The 15,511-nt window shown below is 40.8% G+C and overlaps 1 protein-coding gene across 1 annotated transcript in view; it reads right to left on the bottom strand.

The window, feature by feature from the left end:
• LOC138770457 (embryonic protein UVS.2-like) overlaps positions 1 to 15,511 on the bottom strand; it is a gene marked incomplete at its 3' end in the record, with an annotated part of 40,991 nt that overhangs the window by 1,137 nt on the left and 24,343 nt on the right. The window contains exons 4-8 of the mRNA XM_069949559.1: positions 13,857 to 13,938; positions 11,294 to 11,421; positions 7,835 to 7,950; positions 5,317 to 5,542; positions 671 to 792 (exon numbers count right to left, since the gene is read on the bottom strand). Coding sequence (XP_069805660.1) covers positions 671 to 792; positions 5,317 to 5,542; positions 7,835 to 7,950; positions 11,294 to 11,421; positions 13,857 to 13,938 — 674 coding nt within the window. The remainder of the gene's footprint in view (positions 1 to 670; positions 793 to 5,316; positions 5,543 to 7,834; positions 7,951 to 11,293; positions 11,422 to 13,856; positions 13,939 to 15,511) is intronic.

Raw genomic sequence — 15,511 nt, forward strand, 5'->3', positions numbered from 1 at the left:
ACTGTGACACTTGACTCTGATACTTTTACTTCTGAGAACTGACTTCTGATAACTTACTTCTGATTACTGACTTTTGCTTCTGATATCTTACTTCTGATAATTGACTTTGATTTCTAACTTCTAACTACTGACTTCTGACCATTGACACCTGACGCTCTTCTCTATCTGTGTTATTTAGATATATGAAATTAAAGCAACTCTGTACCCACAATCTGACCCCCCCCCCCCCCCCCCAAACCACTTGTACCTTCGGATAGCTGCTTTTAATCCAAGATCTGTCCTGCGCTCCGTTTGGCAGGTGATGCAGTTATTGTGCTAAAAAACAACTTTTAAACTGACAGCCCCATGCCCTACGGGATTGTGGCCTAGATTGTGTATGCATTAGGTTGGCACAACCTCTCTGTCCCTCCTCATTATTAGGAATGCTCGAGGCAGATTGTTTCCTTTTCCCCACCTGTGTCAGCCCGGCACATGGGCTGGATCGTTAAGACACCTGTGCAAAAGTTCAGCATGGAGAAAATGTTCCAGTGGCATTCCTAATGATGAAGAGGGTGGGGAGGAGGGACGGAGGGGTGGTGCAAAGATAGTTCACAGATACTCCCGTAGGGCATGGGTCTGCCAGTTGGGGGGGGGTCAGATTGTGGGTACAGAGTCACTTTAAGTAACTCACCTTGTATCCTGCGGGTGCATAAATATAAAATTCACAGTCTATGTTGGGTGGGTAAGAGCCAGAATAATAGCCTGGAGATATGATTACGTCTGCTGAATTAAAGAAAGTTCCTCCACATGGCACTAAAATGATACAATATAAACATACAAGGTATAATAATGTACGTACAATATTCAGTGTGAGATTTCTCTATTTGCAGTATATACTGCTCTGTTCACTGTACATGCAGTCATGGCCGCAAGTCTTGCCACCCCAGAAGTTTTTCCCGGAAATGATTTATTTCTTCCGGAAAATTATTGCACTTTGGCACCAATCATTACATATGTTTGGTTATACACTTTTTTGTATAAATACTTTTTGTGTAAACACTTTATTGTTTATTTCTTTTGTGTGTGTGTCTGAACACCAAAAGATAAAAATTTCGAGGTACTTCTTGAGGTATTTTGGGGGTCTCTGTCCTGCTGGAAGATCCATGACCTAAGACGCAAACCCAGATTTTTGGCACTGGACCCAACTTTGCGACCCATCTTGATATTTCATGATGCCTTGCACACAGTCAAGACACCCAGTGCCAGAGGCAGCAAAACATCCTCAAAACATCTAATAAATAAATAAAAATATTTGCTATCGCCGTATGTGAAATTGCTCGAACCATTAAAGTGTCACTGTCGTTATTTTTGTTGTCATTTTTTTGCAGAAATCAGTAGTACAGGCAATTTTAAGAAACTTTGTAATTGGGTTTATTAGGCAAATATAACATTATCTGCATTCAAAAAGCCTTTCCCCAGCCCCCCCCCCTCCCTCCTGTCTCTCATTCACTGCTCATTATCAGGAAATCTCAACTGGTCTACATCAGATGTGCCCTGTGTAACCTATGAAGAGGGGAGGGGGGAAGGGAGGGAGGGAGGAGGGAGATTACTTGGCAGAGGAGGGCCGAGAAAAAAAGGATTACACAGCAGGACCTGTGTGAAAGCCGTTATTCAGAGGTCAGAGAGGTCAGTGCTAACTTCAGAGGAGATAGCCCGTTGATGTAGCTGTAAAAACTCTTTTTTGTCCTGTTTTGGTGCCTCATCTCCCTCCACCCCTCCCCTCTCCATAAGAGAACCATGAAGACAGGGGGAGAGCTTCAAACTGCTTTTTCATGATAAAAATGAATTGTTCACCTAATAAACCCAATTACAATATTTCTTAAAATTGCCTGTACTATTGATTTCTGCAAAAAAAAAATTAAATGACAGTGACACTTTAAATTATCACATCCCTAATCTCACAGGTAAATGGAGTAAGCACAAAACCCACCAAAGTGGTCACATAAAATCTGGAAATATTAGAGAAAAAGACCATGGGGCAAAAAAGTCCACCTCAAATAGCCTTAGAGACCAAAAGTAAATGTGTTATAAAGATAAAAAAAGAGGAAAATTTAAAAACATTTAGTTCAGTCAAATAAAATGAAAGATATATACATTGCCTATAGTTGGAATCGTATTACATGGTCCGATAAAGGCCTGTGTAAGCGCCAATGAGCGCTGCTATATCGGTGCTCGTTTACTGGGCCTATTACACAGCCCAATAATCGTTTAGTCAGGGCTGCATAGACATTGTTAGTGATGTCCTTGAAGCCCTTGCCCAAACAGTTAATACATTACCCGTACACCCTTCTGGTCTTCTCCTGTGCTCTGAATGCCCCTTTGGCACTGCACATTGTTGCTTCAGAGCAGCCTGTCTGAGCTGCTCAACCAATCACTGTCTGGGACGCATGCAGAGTGCACGAGAAGGGCTATGGCCTTTTACACAAAAGTGCAAAATATGAAGATTAGGGAGTTTATTCCACAGGGAGGGGAGGCTGAGCTGCGAGCTTAAATCTGTATCTACTAGGGTAACCTTTCACTGTAACGCTGTTCATCATATTAGATGAGCCTCCTACATATTACCACAGACAGAACAGGGCTAGTTCAGGACTATTTTATACTATAGTAGCACATTAGAAAATTAGAAAAAACATCATCCAAAATTCTTAAAGATATGTTTAACAAAAACTTTGATTTAACCCCTTGCCTCTGGAGCCTATTTTGGCCTTAATGCCCAGGGCCTATTTTTCAAATCTGGCCTGTCTCTCTCTATGTAGTGATAACTCTGCGGTGCTTTTAACTATCATGGTTATTCTGAGATAACTATAACATGTCTGCTTTATGGTGACGTCATTTGGTGAACGTCCTTTTACTTTTTAGGATGTTAGAGAGCGTTGAAATTTTGTAGCAATTTTTTAAAATTTTCATAAAAATTTCAATTCTGATTTTATTAGGGACCAGTTCAGTTCTGAAGAAGTTTTGTGGGGCCTGTATGTTAGTTATCCCCATAAATCTCTCTGCTGTAAAAACTGCACACCTCAAAGTATTCAAAGTAACATTTCATAAGTTTATTAATCCTTTAGATGTTTCGCAGAAATTTAAGCAAGTTGGAGGGGAAATTTTAAATTTTAAGTTTTTTGGCAGATATTCTATTTTCATATTTTTTTTTCCCCCTCTAACACAGCAATTACTAACTGAGAAATACCACTCACTATTGATTCCCTTCCCCCATATGTGGCCGCAGTGCTTCACCTGACTCAACCACAGGCCGCAGACATGACAGAGACCTGGTGAATTTTGGAGCCTTTTTTAATTTCATTTTTTTTAGCCGTCATACCACGTCACAGAGGCTTTGCGGTACCAAAATATTTGTGTAAGACAAGTTGACGTTTCCATTGGTACCATTCTGAGGGACATGTGACACCCTGATAATTTTTTTATGAGGTGGTATGAATAAAAAACACAATTTTTTCAGCAGTTTTTCACCATTTTTTTGTACGCCATTTACTATACATCACATCTGACATGTTATCTTTATTCATCAGGTCGGTGCGATTACACTCAGGGGGGACAGGGACAGCATGACATTTGGGAAACGTCATTATACAGGAACTACCTGCTTAGCATGACGTTTCCAAAACGTCATTTTGCGGCAAGGGGTTAAACACTATAGTGTGTGTGTGTGTGTGTGTGTGTGGGGGGGGTTAAGCTAAAAAGTTATATTTTTTTGGCATAAAATGGGCAGATACATGGAGTGAAACCTACACTAGCTCAGATCTGGCATAGGTTTCCTTGTCATTTTTTTGGCACAAAAAATGATAAATTTAACAGACCCAGAGTCCATGCCCCAAGTTCCGCCCCATTCCCTCACCTCCTCTCTAGCACAACTGGCATAGAGGGGCCAGATGGAGGAGTTTGTGAATAAATTTATTTGCATCTGTCCCAACTATGCCAAAAATACAACTTTTTGTAATGATAAATCCCCCTAAGGTCATTTTCTGATGACACATTCCCTTTAAAGGGTTAAAGGATAACTCTGTCTAACAACTCTGTTCAACATTATTGAGCACCACAACTGCGTATCAGTAGAAAATATACTCAGCTGTGTGTGCCCAAGTATAAAATGTTTGTATTTTTGTTTGTTCATTGGATTGGAGGAAGCAATCTATATGCCCTTGTTTTGTTTAAGGGTACTATATAACACCATATATATACCGTGTCAGTTACACATTGGTATCAGATGGAGTCACAGGACTCTATGGAAGAAACTGTTAATAAACAACATTAGACTGGGTTCACATTGCGTTTTTGCAGTCCTTTTAAAGCAACTCTGTACCCACAATCTGACCCCCCCCCCCAAAAAAAAAAAAAAAACACATACCTTCGGACAGCTACTTTTATTCCAAGATCTGTCCTGCAGTCCGTTCAGCAACTTGCAGCCCTGTGTCAAACGGGAGTATCTGTGCCCTAACTTTGTCCCTCCTCCCCACCCTCTTCATCATTAGGAATGCCACTGGAACATTTTCTCCATGCTGAACATTGCACAGGTGTCTTAACGATCCAGCCCATGTGCCGGGCTGACACAGGTGGGGAATAGGAGGCAATCTGCCTGGAGCATTCCTAATGATGAGGAGGGTGGGGAGGAGGGGTGCAAAGTTAGGGCACAGATACTCCCCTTTGGCACGGGGCTGTCAGTTTAAAAGTTGTTTTTTAGGACAATAACTGCATCACCTGCTGAACGGACCGCAGGACAGATTTTGGATTAAAAGCAGCTATCCGAAGGTACAAGTGGATTGGGGGGGGGGAATCAGATTGTGGGTACAGAGTCGCTTTAACATATCCATTTAAAGGGGTAGTTCAGGAAAAAAAAAAAATCTTTCAAATCAACTTGTGCCAGAAAGTGTCAGAGATTTTTAATTTATTTCTATTAAAAATTCTCAAGTCTTCTAGTGCTTATCAGCTGCTGTATGTCCTGAGGGAAGTAATATATTCTCTCCAGTCATACACAGTGCTCTCTGCTGCCACCTCTGTCCATGTCAGGAACTGTCCGGAGCATTAGCAACTCCCTATAGAAAATCTCTCATGCTCCGCGGACTGGAAAGAATACACCACTTCTTGTAGAATGTACAGCAGCTGATAGTTACTGGAGGACAAGATTTTTTTTTTAAATAGAAGTAAATTACAAATCTCTGGCAGACTTATGACAGCTTAACTGGAAACTGTAATCATATACTTCATATAATAATAACTCACATAAATCATATACTTCATATACTACCATCATTGCCTGATACTCACCCGACTTATATGATGCACTAAATCCCACTGACGTAGTATAATCATCGCTGACAAATTCTATCAACATTATGCTACTGTTGACAATTATTGTAGGTAGCGTCAGATTGCCACATATTCTGTTTAAAAGCCGAGGAGAGTCCCTACTTGGTCCTTCATAGATCGTAATGTAGTCTGAGATGCAGGCAAAAGACTTGTCAAGGCAGAAGTCATTGAATGTTAAAGAAACCTAAAACAAAAGCCACAAACAGCTTTTTAAAGTATGGATGGGTAACATTTATATAGTTTAACATTTGTTTTTAAAGTTAAAGGGGTTGTATAAAATGAGAAAATATGGTGTGCTGTTTATCTTCTAGGAACAGTTCCTCTCCATGTTATCTGCTGTTCCAGGTTGTTGCATGGTAGTGCAGTGAACCGGCTGGAGGCCTGCAACCAGGGTAACTCTAGCGATGTTGTGGCAGCTATGTGGGAGAGGGTCACTTGGACACTTGTCACAGTAGCCGGAAGTGGCGTTGTTACCCGCCTCGGTCGGTGGGCCTTTGGTCTTGCAAGTTTAGGTAGCCCGAGTATAGACTGGTGTGTTGGTAAAAAGAAAACAACAGAGTCCAATGACATAACCAGGATAGCTTCCGTTTACTTAAAACTTCAGTGCAATGCACAAGAGTAAGTTTCTGCTTTAACAATAGTAGTTGGAGACAGGAGAGTAAAGAAGAGTTAAGCTGCAAACTGAAAAAAGCGGAGTAGTGGAGCGTCTTGAGGGCTCTGCCCAAAGTAGGAATGTACTCTGCCTGGGATAGCATAAGAAGAGAAGAAGATCATCATACTCATTTACTGAGAGCCCTAATGCCCTACAGTGTCAAGGTACCCGTCCTATGAGGGTAGTACGAGGCCCTAGGTCCCTGCGCTGGGTTGAGAAGACTTCCCGAACCTTTCCAGGATTTCTGTGTGTTACGCAGTGGAATATGTAGGCTAACTGCAGCTTTGTTCCACTGGGGTCAGTGCCTAACTGGATCCAGGTCACTGCCCTGTACTGTGTGGCTAGTATCCACTGACTCAGACTAGACTGACCTGGAGAACTCCTCCCACCAGGAACTAGACTCTTTTTCTAGGGGCTACTAAGTTTCCCTATAATTGGTGGGGGCTGTGTGTGTAAGAGAAAAGAGATAGGAGACAACAGAAACCGGAGGGAACAACAGTCTGCACCTATAACTGGACAAGGGAATAGCACATGACAAAAACAGTTAACCCTATAGCTTCCTGTGCACAGAATAAGTTATATAGAAAACACAGTAGTGACATCTAGTGGAAAAAAATATAGAAGACCTTTTAGACCAACTCCCACTCTGTGAATCTGAGAGAGAACTTTACCCAGGTGAATAGGAAACTTAATGCAGCAACTTGTGCTGGGGCAATACAATAGTACAGTATGACTTGAGCACCAACACCAGTCACTGCCTATGCACAAAAATGGTGCATGCCAAAAAAAAAAGACTTAAATAAAATTATAATATAAAAAAATAAAACAATAATAATAATAATAATAATAATAATAATAATAATAATAATAATAACAACAATAATATATACAGTATATATATATATATATATATATACACACAGTATGCCACCCCTTTAATTCAGTTTAGTATATACAGTACAGTGCAAATCAAAATAGCTTGCACAGAACATAGTATCAATGTGTTTGGTAGTCTTGCATTTTTAACTATGGCTTCTTTTTTACCTAGTCACTTCATGTCAGAGACACCAAGAAAAAGTTTGTCTCTGAGGCATTAGATCATGAGATTCTGGAAAGAGCTTAATAAGCACTCTTCCAGCTTACTTGGCTTTTTCCAGCAACTCTATTCATTCCCATGGAACCGCCAGAGAGAGAAGAGTACTCTTCCGGGTTAGTCGGCTCTTTCTGGCACCAACACAGGAATGAATAGAGCCACAGGTCATGTGCTGTACCCGCGTCTCTATTTATTACACAGAAACCTGGGGCTCGGACTTACTTTTCACTTACTTTTACCCTAGTTGTTTTTCCTGGAAAACCTCTCTAAAGATCCTGGGCTCCTCAAATGCCTTATGTAATGTTTAATACTGGTGATCTTGTATGCGTTCACCCTCAGACACCAGGATTCGGTGTGATTGCTGTCTCTGCCCCCCCTATATGCACTACATAACAATGTACCTGTAGGAGGTAGAGAGATAACAGTCACACCTGAGTCCTTATGCCGGAGGTGCAAAACATGCAAAAATATGGCGGATTTCACGCTCTGTCCGTGTATTTTTTGCAGAAAATGCATCAAAAAAGCTACAAAACGGATTAGGCCCAGAACATGGAACTCATCCACAACCTACACAACAAGAAAATAGGAGGTAAAAAAGAGGAATCCAAGACTTCTTTGACTTTCTGATGTCACTGCTTATTTTTCCAAAATAGAAAAAAAAAATTGGTAGGTGGATCTAAGCCAAGAAAAAATGTTCCAGCTTTTGCACAGGAATCAGTGATAGAACTCACCTGTCCATATTGCAGTCTGATCAACCAGACACAGGTGAGGTTGTTAGAGTAATTGTCGGGATAGTTAGGAGAGGAGAGCTCTCCACTCAGAGTATTCAGTAAGGTGCTGCATACATCTGACAGGGAGAAGAAAAAAAACACAGAAATTAGCAGAAATTGCATCTACTGCTTAAATCAAATGAAAATGTTTAGCATATTAATATTCAATGTACTTTCAAACAGGATAGAAAGATAAATGAGATGTAAATAAAAAAAAAACGATATATATTTTTTTCTTTAAAGGGGAACTCCAGCATTTTTTTTCCAAATCAACTTCTATCAGAACGTTATATAGATCTGTAATTTACTTCTATTTCAAACGCTCTAGTCTCCCAGTACTTATCAGCTGCTGTATGTCTTGCAGGAAGTTGTGTATTCTCTCCAGTCTAACACAGTGCTCTCTGCTGTCCCCTCTGTCCATGTCAGGAACTGCCCAGAGCAGGGGAGGTTTTCTATGTGCATCTGCTGCTGCTCTGGACAGTTCCTGACATGGAAAGAGATGGCTGCAGAGAGCACTGTGTCAGACTGGAGAGAATACACCACTTCCTGCAGGACATACAGCAGCTGATAAGTACTGGAAAAGTGGAGATTTTTTTAAAGGAGTAAATTACAAATCTGTATAACTTTCTGAAACAGTTTTTTTTTTTTTATATATATATTTTTTTACTAATATCGCTTTCATGTCCTATATGTAAAGTTGTCATGAACTGAGTGTTCCCCTTACACTGTACCTGTTGCTTCAAAAGATATTTAAAATCCAGCATGATTTTGTTAGAGTAACCCTTCAAAGTGGTTATCAAGTAATTTCTGGGCTCTCACCACCTTAACTGGGCCCATGAGAGTGCCCCCCAGTGCTATCTCTTATTCTCTTTCTCAGTGGATAAGACCAGAGTTTGCTGTTGACCTGTAGTTCTTGTCTGTACAATCACTGGACTGAAGGGACTGAAGGTGCTGGCACTGTGCTGGGGGACGATTTGCAGTACACTACTATAGATGGCACATGGAGGGAGAAAGGCTTACGGCTTATGGCTGCATCCATTTTTTTCCAGACTCCCTAGGGCTACATGCAACTTTTTCAGCCACCGATATTCAAATGCCGAATGATCGGACTCAAGCATGCTCGAGTTGTGTTTATCTCTAATGTTTAACCCCTAGATGACCTAGGACGTACCTATACGCCCTGGCCGCCTGTCAACAGGCGACTCTGGACGCACTTAAGCCCTCACCGTTAATGACAAGCTGCAGCGATTGCAGCTCCTGTCACTTACAACTGCAGGGGTCCCGATCTCTGTATCGTATTGCCGGAGGTCTCTTACCTTCCTCCATGCAGTCCGATCGGCAATCTGCTCATTGAGTCTGCCACAGGCCTATGGCAAAACAATGATCAGTGTATTTAATGTAATGACTGCATGTAAAAGTCTCCCAAGGGGACTTAAAATGTGTAAAAAAAAAAAAAGTCAAAATGTAGCTTGTTATCCGATCTATTAAAACATAACAATCACCATCCCGTACGGTCAACGGCGTAAATGAAAAAAGGGGGGAAAGGCGCCAGGATTACTGATTACTGTGTAAACCTGCATATGGTTGTGTTCGGACTGACCTATAGAGTAATGGTATCATGTCGCTTTTACCATATAGTGCATTACGTAGACACAGAAACCCCCCAACAGTTACCATATTACATTATTTTTTCCAATTTCACCAATTTATATTTTGATAAATAACAATTTGCGGTTCCATCATACATGTTATGGTAGAATGAAAGACGCCATTACAAAGTACAACTATTCCTGTAAAAAAACAAGCACTTACATGGCTTGTAGATAGAAAACAGAGTGCTAGAGCTCTTAGAAGGGGAGGAGGAAAAAACGAAAACACAAAAATGAAAATTGGAGCGGTCCACTGGGTCATTTTGGGCCTGGCCCTCAAAGGGTTAAAGGGGTACTTCATCCAAAAACAAAATTCTATGAAATCAACTGAAATGCTAGAAAACCTGGGATTTTTTAATAGAAATAAATGACAGATCTCTGGCACTTTCTGACACCAGTTGATCTGAAACAAAACATTTTTTGCTGAACTATCACTTTAAGGATCAAGGTCCATTTAGTGAATGTAACATATGTCTTTTTCTATTCATAACACACTGTGCTTCATGTTACTGGTATATCGATACATTTGACGAAAGCGATTTGTACCGATTAACGATTACGATCGCAAACAAGATTGTTTACCGTTAACCTGAAATCATTCACCATATTAAACAGAACGATAGTCGTTAGTTACGATCGTTATTACGATTGTTACTACGATTGTTTACACCATTTAAACCCAGCAAAAGAATGAACGGTGTGCAAATACACTGAACGATTAGTAAATGAGTGCGGAATTAGAGCGAACAAATGTGGAGTTACAGCGAGCGATTAGTGAATGATTGCCGAACGATTAACTATGATTTTAAGGTCAGATCAGATCAACGACGCACCAACGATTTTTCGATCATTGCCTGCAATTACGCAGAAAGATTTGAATTTGAATGAAATAACGATTTTCTGCTCGATAATCGCCCCGTGTAATAGGGCCCTAAGTGTAATCTCTATTGACCAACTCCAGTCTTCACTGGGAAAGTCTGACTTTTAACACTACTGGGCCTTCGTAGTGATCGCCTAGGTTCATGTCCATTTCCGTGACATAACAGTATGCCAAATTACACTGGTTACTTCCGCACCATGACGAACCAATGGGTTGCGTGAAAGGCATTGCTATGTTATGTGGCATTTCCCTTGTGGTAGTGCTAAAGAATTCCCCCCTTATTACTGCTGGAGCAAAAGAAGGGAGTAGTGATGAGCGAATAGTGAATTATTCGAATATTCGATATTCGAACGAATATTCGATCCCATTAAAGTCTATGAGAACAAGTATTCGATTATTGAAAAACATCTACTTGACCACTTGGAGGAAAAAAATGGAAGCTGGGGGATTTGAACGCTTATCGAATATTTTTTGAATATTCGGCGTACTATTCGATAATATTCGATAGACCGAATACCTTACTATTCGTTTGAATATATATTCGATCGAACAGTATTCGCTCATCACTAGAAGGGAGTAGAAGTGGAAGGACGGCACTCCAAGGGTTCGGTGGTGCTTGTGGTGGATATTTCCAGCAATGAGTCGAGAAGGATACCCAGCACTCACCGATAGGTTCTTGTTCATTTATTTATAAAATTTACAGCAGAACATGCTTCGACCAAGCATGGCCTTCATCAGCTTGCTCAACAATGGTAGAACAATGGGACCCACTACTTTTTCCTATTCCAAAGAACAAAAGACGTGGCTTGACAAATACTCTTGGACACCATTAGATCATGCTATGTATACAGTACTGGTATTACGATAAGTTTAGTGGCTCGGTATACTTACTGCAGTCGTACACTTTGTTGATTGCTGCCACATCCAGGACGCTAAGTCCACATCTTTGTCCAATGGGCACATTTGGATCAGGAATGGGTACGATGGTGAATAGATTAGGATCTTTACTGTATGCATAACTAATGAAAAAGATATCATTTGTAAATTTGTTTTCTATACAATATTTAATTGTCTAGATCCTAGGTACAGAAGCGGCAATACAGCAGCAAAAATAGTTCTTCTTCAGGACCTTGGAAAAGCTTCTTTGACGCCTCACACTGAAGAACAAACCCATTTTTCTACTTTTTAGAAGCACAGACGGATATATAAAAAGTATCATGTGTCTCCTAGATATGTAACAGCTGCAGCCCCCAGCCATTTGCAGCAGAGTCCCTAAATGGGTTATACAGCGCTACAAAAACCTGGTGTGTGTGTGTGTGTGTTTTCGTTTTCTCCTTCTTTCCATCGCAACAGTAGAAAACAGGTAATTGTTATACTATTTGCATTAACTGTGTATATTTATATAGCCTTTAGAATCTATCTATCTATCTATCTATCTATCTATCTATCTATCTATCTATCTATCTATCTATCTATCTAACACACCTAACACTGAATCTTCTTAACCCTTAGAGGATATGCACACTGAGCAATTGCAGAATTTTTTTTTTTTTTTTTTTCAAAAATCAATAGTACAGGCGATTTTAAGAAGCTTTGTAATTGGGTTTATTAGCCGAAAAAAATGCATTTTTATCATGAAAAAAACAGTTTGAAGCTCTCCCCCCGTCTTAATGGCTTGATTATGGAGAGGGGAGGGGTGGAGAGAGACGAGGCACCAAAACAGGACAACAAAGAGTTAATCTATAGTTTATCACCCGGCTATCTCCTCTGACAGTCAGCACTGACCTCTCAGACCTCTGAATACCGCTGTCACCTACCTCCATGTTGTGTAATCCTTTGCTCTCTGCTGCAGACTAACTCCCTCCTCCCCCCTCTCTCTCTATAGAACAGACAGGGTTATGTCTGATGCAACAAGTCACAATTTCCTGATATTTTGCAGTGAATGGAAAAGAGGAGGAGGCTGGGAAAAGGCTTTTTGAATGCAGATAATGGCATATTTGCCTAATAAACCCAATTACAAAGTTTCTTAAAATCACCTGGACTATTGATTTCTGCTAAAAAAAAAAAAATAATAATAATAATAAAAAAAATATATAATATATATATATATATATATATATATATATATATATATGACAGTGGCTCTTTAAATATGAACATTTGTGTTTTCTATTGTGAATAATGAGCTTTCCACTCATTCGTGCACACATCACAATACCCCCCAACCCTAACATCCCCCCCCCCCTACACACACAAACACACACACAGATACATGTGCTCCCGTAAAAAATCGTCCCATCCCATAGGCTCCATTCTATTCAGGCAGATTCCACCGTCTGCCCAAAAATAAATTGACATGTCAATTATTTAGGCGGACAGCGGAATCTGCCTGACCATAGAATGGAGCCAAAGGGATGGAGAAATGTTCAAGCGGGACTGCGCACGGAATCCGACGGAGCTTATCCACGTGGATTCCGTAGTGTGACCGGGCCCTTTGGGCAGATTCCTCTAGAGGAACCCTATAGAGGTCAATGTGGCTTGAATTCTGCTTGAAATTCTGTTTGAATTCCGCTTGCATTAGAGCCATTTCATACAAAGCAAAATCGCCTCCTTCCTCTGTCGCTCTCCGTTCAGATAATTAACTTGTCAATTCTTTGATTAGAGAGTGATGGAAGCGGAGGCTCGCGAGCCTTCCCATAGAGAAACAGTGTCACACTGAATCAGGCATGATTCTGCAACCTTTGCTTCGTGTGAACAGGCCCATACGCTCGAATTCCAATCCAATTCTGCTCCTAATATGCCAGAGCTGAAGAAAGGAATTTCAAGCAGAAAACTTTCCTCTTCAATTCTTTGCCTATTCCTCAGTGAGCACATAGCCTTAGAGGGAGACTTTATGAGCGGATTCCACCCGTAATTCTGACTGTCCTATTTCTTCAATTGGATTTCTCTTGCGCCTCTCCCCTCCGCTCAAAGAATGAACATGTAGTAATAGGAAGAAATTGAAGAAATAAGACAGGCAGAATTATAGGCGGATTTCGCTCATAAGGGGCATGGGCAAGGGCCCTTATAGTTACAGTATATAGTTACTAAGGGGCCACACCCCTGCCTGCCCAACTTTTTTCTCATGACAGCCGTGTCCCTGCTCTAAAGTGTTTTTATTGTGCAGAAACCACATTTAATTGGTATCCCCATAGCCGGACTGTCTCTGCCAATAACTATATTGGGTTTTTTTTGTTTTTTTTACTGCACAGTAAACACTATAAAGAGTAAAACAGAAAGTAAAGTAATAATAGTTGATCAATTAGTATTATATTTCCCAAAATGATGCAAACAAAGTTATTATTGGCTATATCAACAGAAAAATAAAAATGCTGCGACTCCTAGAGTGAGAGTAAAAAAAAACTTAGTTAGTAAGGCCAAAATAGGCTGGCCATTAAAAGGCTAATGTACTTACCTTGCAAAATGCATGACTGACTCATAATCATATGGGAGGCCATTATTATCACTTTCCGACACATAAAAATAGGACTCAGATCCTGAAAGAAACCAAGCAGAAGTCATTAGTAGAGATAAGCGAACCGTCAGACTTTTGGTGCAACGGCATCTTTGCTCAATTACAATGCCTGGGATGCCTGCAATCCCGCTTTTCCAGGGAATGTATCTTGAATTCCCTGGAAGATGCTGCTCGCACGCTTCCGGGATCGCAGGCATCGCACTGGAGTAAGCGGCTTTCGGACTAAAAGTCTGAAAGTTCTGCTCATCTCTAGTTATACGCTGTGTACACTGGGAGGAGAATATACGGTAAGCCCTTGCACCTGTCGGTTGCTGTTGCACCTTCTGTTTGTTGTCTGTACTTAAGCCACAAGCAGCGTGCAACCTGCAGTGTGAACAGAGTCATAGATGTGCGGCTAATATTTCCTTTTTTTCTGTTGAATGTGGTGGGTGTGGCTACCTCCTGTTGGCCTGCACTCCACCCATGTCCCAAGGCTGCTATAAAATAGATCATTTGTCTCCTATCTGCCCAGTTGTAGGCTTATTCAGCCCAGGAGAGGCCATTGCTAGTGTGAATATGCTAGAATAGGTAGGGACCGTGTCTCTGAGGATGCTTTAACGTTGGCGACATGGTACACTCTGTTTGATCAAATAGTTTGCTAAGATCCTCACTTTAAAAAAAAAAAAAAAATTATATTTTAATATCTACAGAGCGGGTGTTTACCGTGTGTACGCTGGGAGGAGTATGTACGGTAAGCCTATGCACCTGTCGGTTGCTGTTGCACCTTTTTTTTGTTTGTACTTAAGCCACAAGCAGCGTGCAACCTGCAGTGTGGACAGAGTCATAGATGTGCTGCCAAATTTCCCTTTTTTATCTCTAGTTATTAGCCTGAAGTGTCAAAGTAAATTTGGTTCATTGCAATAATTGTAATATAGGAATTTCCATTAAAATTATAGTTTTTATTTACAAGGGGATTTCCGGGAAAGCAATATTTAAAAAATGAAGTTGTGTCACTTTTAACATTTAAAAAAAAAAAAAAAAGCGTACTTACCTGTGCTGATCCCCCCCCCCCCCCCCCACTCCACTCTGCTCTTCCTCCCATAAGTCAACACTGCAGGAAATGGGCATACAATGGACACTTTGGCCGGTTTTAAACAAAAAGTGGCCCTAGGCAAAATGGCACATGGGGCTCCAAAAACTCCCAGCTTTATTGCATTCAGAAGGCATTGTACAAGGGTTGTTACCAGGGACTGAAATGACCACCCCCAAGGCATACGTCTTAAGTACACGCACAAATATATAATGTACATAATAATCAAATACAGCTATAAACTTCTACAGTGGCTGTGTCAGTACAGTAGCACAAACTTTTAAACAGTTTCGGAGCACCAAAGTCGGCAGAATATTGTCCGTGCACAGACGTGTAAATGTACAGGCAGGATGAACAGACAAGAGGACAAAGGGGAGAGATAATGGTGCAAAGGCAATCATATCTATAGGTCACAGGAACACTAATTCCCTCAGTGACCGTGCCCCCTATATTCTGAATGTTGTAGTGCAGCCGAATATTTGCATTACAGCAACAGTAAGATCTGTCCCAGACACAGTCACTAGGG

This window comes from Dendropsophus ebraccatus, chromosome 13, assembly GCF_027789765.1.
Source record: "Dendropsophus ebraccatus isolate aDenEbr1 chromosome 13, aDenEbr1.pat, whole genome shotgun sequence".
Classification (NCBI taxonomy): Eukaryota; Metazoa; Chordata; class Amphibia; order Anura; family Hylidae; genus Dendropsophus; species Dendropsophus ebraccatus.